This window comes from Astatotilapia calliptera, chromosome 19 (assembly GCF_900246225.1).
Source record: "Astatotilapia calliptera chromosome 19, fAstCal1.2, whole genome shotgun sequence".
Classification (NCBI taxonomy): Eukaryota; Metazoa; Chordata; class Actinopteri; order Cichliformes; family Cichlidae; genus Astatotilapia; species Astatotilapia calliptera.
Genome location: NC_039320.1, coordinates 22,294,922 through 22,303,863, shown reverse-complemented (window position 1 = coordinate 22,303,863; position 8,942 = coordinate 22,294,922). Strand labels below are relative to the sequence as shown.

General features: G+C 41.4%; 1 protein-coding gene across 1 annotated transcript; it reads right to left on the bottom strand.

Annotated features, from left to right (window-relative positions):
- Positions 1-120: 120 nt before the first annotated feature.
- Positions 121-8,148, bottom strand: selenon (selenoprotein N). Its single transcript, XM_026152885.1, has 12 exons — positions 7,732-8,148; positions 6,939-7,056; positions 5,346-5,476; positions 4,811-5,023; positions 4,588-4,712; positions 3,139-3,276; positions 2,956-3,037; positions 2,464-2,652; positions 2,281-2,386; positions 1,838-1,950; positions 1,613-1,714; positions 121-1,199 (listed from the first exon to the last, which is right to left on the bottom strand). Exons 1-12 carry the CDS (start codon positions 7,918-7,920, stop codon positions 1,032-1,034), a joined length of 1,674 nt encoding a protein of 557 aa, XP_026008670.1. The 5' UTR covers positions 7,921-8,148; the 3' UTR covers positions 121-1,031.
- Between the last annotated feature and the right edge of the window lie 794 nt (positions 8,149-8,942).

The following is an 8,942-nucleotide window of genomic DNA, read 5'->3' as shown; positions in this document are numbered from 1 at the left end:
GTGAAAATCAAACGGCACTGCTAGTTACAGAAGAATATTGGGGGAGTTTTCTCTCTAAAGGCTCCAAGCAGCAAGATATTTCACATGGGTGTGTGTGTGTGAGATCATTGGGCTCTTCTGTTCTGAAATTAGGACTTGAAGATGCCAACTGTTCTGTTTATACGATGGGAAGAGAGACAGAGAAATTATTTGCTCCTCACTAAAGAAACAATCCAACTGTTTTTCACCCTGATTTACACAGATATGAGCCATAATAGGAAAGCAGCCTAACAAATTCATCTGCTTACACAGTAAAAGAGAAGTTCTTTGGTGTGGTCATATCGTTCTGTGAATAGATTGTAACATTTGGTTTTAAACACAAGCTATATGGGAAAACGTCTGATTCATTCATTTTACGTTCTCCAGTCCAGTTTCTAAGTTCCTCTTCATGCCTTTGTCCCGAGTCAGAGAAGGGTGTTTCCCTCCAGCAGCCTCAACAAGAACATCAGGCGTTACCCAGCTCGGGGAGAGCTTTCAGGCAAAGCCTTCACTAACTGCAGAAACACAGCTGGAGGAAACAACAACAGCAGCTCCGTCTCTGGGTACACTCAGCAGAGAAGCTCAGTTAGTCAATAAATACTGCACATGCAACACCACCACATAAAAGAAGAAATACTGAACACAATACTGGATGTAACGCACTAAAGAATGGTACTGACACTAAACTGGGACTTGGTAGGCCTCCATCTATATCTTATAGCTAAGTTATTCAGCAGCTACAAGGATAAAGAGCAAGTCTAAATGTGTGACATACTGTATTTGTTCCTGCTCAGCGTGGAAGGCCTTTGGATTTCTACTTGTCACAATACAAATACTATATAAAACTTCTTTTTTTTTTAACCGAGAGAGTCGTCCAAATAAATAGTAGCAAAGAGTACAGAAGGCAAAAATGTTTCCAGCTGCCAACACACACAGAAGAGGAACGCCACCAGATGCTTAGTAGGTTTTCCTAATCTTGGATCATTTGCCCAGTCTGGTTAAGCTCAAACACATTACTGTGCCAGGTACTCCTTGGCTTTCTCCAAGCCCTCTTTCAGAAAGCTGATATAAGTGGATGTGGAGGGATCTTCGAAGCCGCCAGAGAAGCTGAAAGTTGCTTCTTCCTCCTCTGGTTTCATGGCAGTTTGATCTAAGAAGAAGTTGGCATTGATGTGATGAACCTGAAACCACATAAAAGAGGATAAAAGGCTTTAGAGGCTTCTTTCTTCTTCGCATCTATACTTGGTCAGTCAGGGTTAATATGGCATTTTCAAAGTAAGACTTTCTGCAATAGCTGCTAATAAAACTGTAAATAACTTTCTATGTAGTACATTTTTGGCAGAGTCTTCCATATCTCTGCCAGTTTTATTATGCTTGGCTAGTGTGTGGGCACTTACAGGGATATGATGCATCCACTTAAGCTAATGTTACCGTATTTCATTTTTATTATTTCATTGCCATCAGCCTTACAGTTGACTGTGTCGTTTCACTGCTAATGCAACATGGAGAATGCAGATAGCCAACATTTATTATCCTAATATTCCCAATAGTGTGCTTTTGCCTATGATTTAATTCTATGAAAAATAATATTTACAATGGTTCCATTGGGCAGAGCCACCATCATCTCCACAGGAAAACTGTACTTTTCAAGGTGTAAGCGAGCCTTTTCACTCAACGCAGGGTTTTGCTCATCAGCCTGGGAAAACAGGAAGCAGGATATTTATTAAGTGGAAACACAGCTGTACTTAAAGTAAGAAGATAAGCACATTTTTCAGTAATTGCACAACTTTCTGGATTTTTCATCACTGTAGCTGCTTACCTGCAGGTTCTCCAGCTCTTTGACCAGAGACCAGCTGCTTATAAAGCTCTGGTTGAGGAGGGCGAGGACGGGCGAACTTTCCAGGACTGTCTCCCGGAGAGTTCGCCCCGAACCTATAAAAGCGTGGGGAGGAGACAAAGATACGGTGAACATATTAGGAACAAGGTAGAACTCCAAATAGGTGTAATGGTCGTCAAAGTTGGCAGACTGAATGAATTATAATTAACCAGCACAGGTATTAATAATGACATGAGTAACTGTCACAGATCCTTAATTAACATAATTAGTACATCATTAGTAACACCTGTATTTACCTGCCATTTCAGAAAATGGGCTTAAGTGCACTTTACAGTAATATTTAATTGGTAATGGTATGCCTTTAGAAAGCTAGCAGCTTAAATTTAATGACTGTGATGCACTTTTGAAGCATGACATTATCTCACCTCAGCATGACTGGTCATCTAAAGCTCCCCACAGCAGAATAGAGTGCACCAGCTTTTTCTCTGCTTGGGCTCGATCGAAAGCCTCTGAAAAAGGCAGGTAGGACACCTGGGAAGGAGCACAGTGTTACACCGACACTGTGTGCAATAACACAATCACCAACTTATTCGAACATAGAGAATTACCTTCTTAAAGGGATAGAAGGTGACCTCCACGCGGCGAGCAGCTTCCTCCTGACTGATCTCAGAGGTCCAGTGGATTTCCTCAAAGACAAACTGGATGGGCTCATTGCTGCTGTCACGCCGATCAATGATATTACCCTGCTCGTCAGTGATGACGGAGGGAGTGGACGGGCCCGCCGACTGGAGCTCTAACTGCAAACGCAAGTTCTCGTTAGACATAGTACACACGCTTTACATCAGACACTCTTGTGTGTCTTTTCTGAGGATCATCTTTTACATTCTGTGAAATTCCACACGTTCATAAGTATTTAATCCATATGTATTTTAAATTAAAGTCAAAACAGGCAGTTACCGTGACATTAATACTGTTTGATTGACTGGAAATCAAATAGATGTGACTTAACTTAAAGACTAAGTTAGGACAGTCAGCCAAAAACAATACTGATGTAGCTACTCAGTGATGAGAACAGTTAGTGTTGAGATAAACAGCCATACCTGTGGCAGGTAACCAATGTCCACCTCCATATTGCTGCTCTCACTGGCTCCGTAGAGCCACTCCATGTCTACATTCAGAGACCTGTAACACAGCACAGGTGGCACCCAAACTTCATAACGATCCATCGATAGGGGAGTATATGAACACGTGTGACAGTTTGTGTGTGTATGAGAGGGATTTACCTGTTATTGGGGACATAAAGGTGGAAGAGGCGGACGTGAGAGGCGTCTTTAGAAAGGACAATATTGCCAGTGAACTGGCCTGGTGTGAACCAGAAGGGAAAATCTGGAATATCATTGAGCTGGAATTCTGCATGAATCCTGCAGGGGGTGAACAGAAGGAGTAAAAATTGAGAGCACGTAAGTCTCTGTCAGAAATCCCTACAAGAACTAACCAGGGAGTCGGGTCATAACATTTGCACGGTGTTTTGATTTTCGACCTTCACAAAGCTGTCAGAGGCTTTATTTTACTACAGCAGCATCACAAAGACTTCAAACCACAGGTGTCAAACTCAAGAATTAACTGAATCCTACCCACATATCACTTTGGGTTTTCAGGACATTTTGGCCAGCCCATTTCTGGGAATGGTCCCCATAGCAACATGCATCTCACGCACACAGCAAGTTAAACAAAAGGGTGCCCTTCCACTGCACCTGCAAGCTACTAAGCTCAGAGTAACAGAAAAGGCCAGTTGATGCTGGAGGCAGACAATTTTGCGAGAGGCGGGAGACTGATTTTTTATTTACCAAGTGTAAGGAATGGTCTGTACAACCATCTGCAATGAGATAAAGGCTACTGTCAAAGAATTTTAACTACTATAACTACTAACTGTTTTTCTTTTAATTGAAATCTCCCACATGAGTACTGAGTTGTTGCTTTCAGGCCCCTGAAACAGGCTCCGTGAGATTTGTAGAAATACATGCAAGATCACAAGTAGTAAATCTTCATTATTGTGTTTTATCTGATTGAATTTTGTCTTCTAAAAGCTGCCACTAGTTGTCACATTCAGGCTTGTGAAACGGGTTCTTGTGAGTTGATCGTAGGGCAGTCTACATATTTATTTAAAGCACATCAACATACGTGCTTTTCTCATTTTCCAACATGCCTTTGAGCGAGTTTGAAACTTCTGCTTTAAATATTTACAATTAGAGTGCTTTTTCAATTCAATTGTATTTATATAGCACCAAATCACCACAAAAGTCACCTCAAGGCGCTTTATATTGCAAGGTAAAGACCCTACAATAATAAAGAGAAAACCCCAACAATCAGCCCACTCCCTGTGACAAGAACTTGGCGATAGCAGGGGGGGGGGGGCAGAACCGGGCTCACTCTGTCTATGGTTTGTGGCTGTCATATGGAACTAAAGCTGGAAACTAAAAAGTCATGAATGAGCATAAAAACAAATAATTCCATCTTTTGCTTCCTTACGAACTAAAAGTGGAATTCATCCACACAGAATTCCTGTAAAACCTTTGACAGAATAATAAAGTGAACACAGTGACTCGTAATAAATTTAAAATTCACTGTGTGCTTTAGACATCAATCAGCACTAATGCATAATACACATATTTTGCAGTTTAATAGTTCAAACGTATTAAAAAACACCGCCATCCTCCTTACTCCCTCCTCACCTGAAGATAATGTCATAATAGAAGTCGTTGCTGGCTCGGATGCAGGCGACTGCACCCTGCGGAGCAAAGCGGGTTTTGATGAAGGGCCGAGGGTGGAACATGCTCAACAAGGAGTGGATGAGTACCTGCACCAAGAGCCAAAGAACCATCAGCCACTATACAGTGCAATAATCGCATGTTACAATCTAACCATAGGCCAAACAGAGATGGATTTTTAGGCTACCTCTCTGCCCCTCGGTGTGGGAGGGTGATAACGGTTATTGGGCAGGTATCCAGTGAAAATGTTGAGCTCGCTGGGGATCACCCACCACGTGTCACCAACTTCTATCTTGTTCTTCGGGGGCAAGAACACCCTAAACTGGCTTGCAGAGAAGGACGAAGAAGGCACTACTGGGCTCTTCCAAGACCGCAGCCCACTCAGAGAGCTGTGAGAAACCTGAAAGAGATGGAGGAAGGTAATTTTGGAAAGCACAAGCATTACAAATTCTCAGCAGTTTCATTCTGGATTCAATTCAAGGCTGCTTGCACCTTTTGAATGAGCTGCATTCACAAAGAGCTGAGTAAGACAGTCAGACAATGTACAAGCACATTTATCAACAATAACTGCATCAACATGCTATAATTTAGCCCCTTCTGGGATTTTCTGTGCTGTGATTTTGATTAAAGCAGTCCTCTGCAGACGCTGTAGAGCAGCGATGAGAAAGAGAACAATAAACCAGCAGCATAAAGGAAGCACGCAGAGTTTGGTATTGTCTTACTCCAAGGAAACCATCTTTGCTTTTTGTCATGGAGTCAAGCAGGAGAGGCTGCATTTTGGCTTCCAAGGTTAAAGTCTCCCCGTTGGGATCATGGATCGCTTCCTCCTCAAAATCCGCTGGGTTTGTAATCCCTGTAAGTAAACCAGAGTCAGTGTGAGGCTATACATTTGTGGTCACAAGTTTACATACACTCATGTACGTGAATGTCATGATGATTTGGGGCATTTAATTTTTTCTTTGAACTGTTCTTTTTCAAGGATGGAACAAGTAGACATGCTTTATAGCTAAGTGGTGCCGAAGGTTCTGTAATGTCTTTAACCTTGAAGGCCAAGTCCAATTAACTTCTCCTTAGTGATCATAATTGACTACAGCTGGTAGTTTCTCTTAAAGATGTATGCTGCACAATCATTCCACCCTGAAAAAAAGAACTATTCAAACGAATCAGTAAAATCTGATTACTTTGAAATAGGGCTGCCACGATTAGTCGAATAGTCACGATTACGTCGACTATCAAAACCGTCGACGACTGATTTAATAGTCGACGCGTCGTTTGAAGCTTTGTAAGATCACAAAAGCCGCAGGAATAAGTAGCAGGATTTAAGAGTGTAATAACGGACTGAAACAGAAGATGGCAGCACTGCATGTACAAGGATGCCAGCTGCCGTTAAACCCCGAAGAAGAAGAAGCTGTGTCCCAGAATTCATAGCAGCCCAGCTCAGTTTCCAACAGTGGTGGCAGCTAGTTTTAATATTACTCTTATTATTCTTTCTGGGTCACAAAATAAATGTTTAACATATTTTCAGGCGAGAATGTAGCTGTGTAAACCTCAAATATCTGCTCAGTTTATCAGGACACCACATATTTTCAAAAGCGCTCCGACGTTTTCGGAGACGTCTGTTACCCACTAGCTCGATAGCTAGCCGGGGGCAAGGCTCACCCCATGAGAGCACCGGACTCCCGGCAAATCGTTTTCAAACCCACTGCTGTCTTTCGCTACTCAGGTTAAACATATATAATTCACTTAGATAACTTACAAATGTTATTGTTTGGCTTTTTTTTAGTATTTTATTTGTTCCTGAGTAAATCGGTTTGGCTGAGATTAAAGTTATAGTTTTTACACAGCTGAATAAATGTCAAGCAGACAGCTGATTATCAGAAGTGTGAGATGCTCGAGAATATACTCCGGTGTCCTGTTATATTTTAGATAGCAAGGAGTTTATTAAACTTCACCGAAACAATCTGCAAATTTCATTAAAATGTAATAAACTATCATCTTGTCTTTATTTTTAGTTAGCACATACCTTACACACTTAAAGCTGTAAGCTAATGATAGTTATATAAGAGCAGATGCATGCTGGTGCAATGAACTGTACGTTTTACGTCCAATGGATGCATGATCTAATTAGTCTACTAATCGCAAAAATAATCGGTGACTAGTCTACTATCAAAATAATCGTTTCTGGCAGCCCTACTTTGAAATTCATGCCTCATGAGTATATGTAAGCTTGTGACCACAAGGATAGGTAACAAAGGAGACTGAAGGAAAATGATTGGACAAAAGTGACAAGCACAAAGAAAGGTAACATGATGCACCTGTGAGCTTCTCTGCAATAGGTTTAAACTCCTCCGGACTGAGATAGAAGTCGTGGTCCGTGTCTAAAGAGGAGAAGAGAAAAAGCCCCTCGGCACCCAGTGTCCGAACACTCTCTTCCTATTGGAGGGACACATGCATTAGACTGATCTTCACGGTCAATTCATATGCTTTTTTTTAATGCAGCATAAAAAATATTAGGACATTAAGACCCCATCACATGAAATGCAAATATTTTAAATTATTACAACTACAAAAACATTCGCTCAGATGTGTGACACATTTAAAGTAATGTGCTACATTATCCCAAATGACTGAGCATCCTGCCTGGATAAAGATCATCCCTGAGGAGGCAGATTCCTAGCATGCATTTCAGTCAAACCACCCTTTCTGAAGCAGACGCGTGCCTACCAGCGACCTTACAATGGAGGGAAGAGGGGGAGGGAGATGCAAGAACAACTTGGAGACCCTCAGTAACCAAACAAGTCTGGATTTGGACAAGGGGGTGAGTTTTAGCAGCTGTGACAAAGACCCACCCCCTATAATAAAACACTACGGGGGTGGAAAAACTGCAGATGTGGAGCTTTATGGTGACTGCGTGTCCGCTAAATAAATAATCGAAACACATCGGTTACAGAGAAAACTACTGCAAGATAACAGCAGAATTTTAATGTAATCATGGGTCCTCAAAAGGACGAGAAGGTCACTGCAAAGTTTCTATTAACACAGCTAGACCCACCAAGTCGAGATCACTGTTAAACTGTGATATAACATAATTACAGATTTGGGTCTTACATGACATTTGAGGAGCTGGGCATCTTGGTAGTACTTTATCCCAAAAGCGAACAGAGGAACAGCACAGACGACCACCCAAGTCCACAACCCCCTGTAGATCCAGGATCTCGAGCCCGGGCTCTGCTTCCCATTCTGCGGCGCAATCTTTTTCTCTTCCTCCGGGATTCTTTTATCTACGTCTGCGGCCATCCTCGACCTCCACCACAGCTATTTAGTCGAAGGCATGTTCGTCTTTCAGTGTAAACTTGCTCTTTTAAAAAGTGCGACGAGTCTAGCGGGACTTTTTCTGTCCCGCAGGAGAGGATCTCGCTTCTTCTCTGGCCGTTACCCCCGCTGGCAACAGCTGTGCAACGTTAGCTAGCAGCACAGATTTCTTATTTCCCACATCCAATCTCGAGCCATATGGATGCAGTTAAGGTGTCAAGCTAGCATGTAATTGGCACGGTAAAGCGGATGTATAGTGTTTTGGCGTTCAAAATAAAAGCGCGAGGGTGTCGTAATGTAGCAATTCTTTGATGATATTATGATCAACTTGTTTTGAATTCAAATTTTTTTTTTTTAGCAAAATGCCAAAGTTGTTGTTGGTTACTGGCAAAAAAGAAAAACTCAATTAAACTAAGCTAAGCGCTACGATTTATTTTGAAAGTAATAACCGGAAGTATAACTTTACAATCTTTCTACTGGGTACACTGGGGCACTAGCTGTATTTAAAGACGCAGGGTTGCATTGTTCACGCAACAATGCAACTGTTTTATAATGAGTTAAATTATAAATGTATCTGCCAAATGGCTCTGTCCAAAATTTAGATTTTACTTACCTTTATTTCATGTAAGTTAATCTAGAAGCAGAAGTTTAACATTTGTTTCTTTTTATCTTCTCTTTAATGGTTAGATTTGTCTGCAATAGAATTAAACACTCCATTAAAACTATCAAACCTTTACTTTGATGCTGTGTCATAAGCGTGTGCTAAGATGTAAGAAGCTTTTTGCTTAAAGTGAAAATCTCCGCTCTTACTTTTAAACAGAAAAATCAATTCATGTATCACTTAATTAATTGGGTTATCTTAAATGCATTGACGGTTTGTATTTATTTATCTGCTGCTTTGTAATATATACATTGCGGGGATAAGGGTCCTGTTCAAGAGCCAAGCTCAGCAGAGCTGGGGTTTGAACCTATAGCTATAGCTGATCTATGGACACCTCCTCACCTCA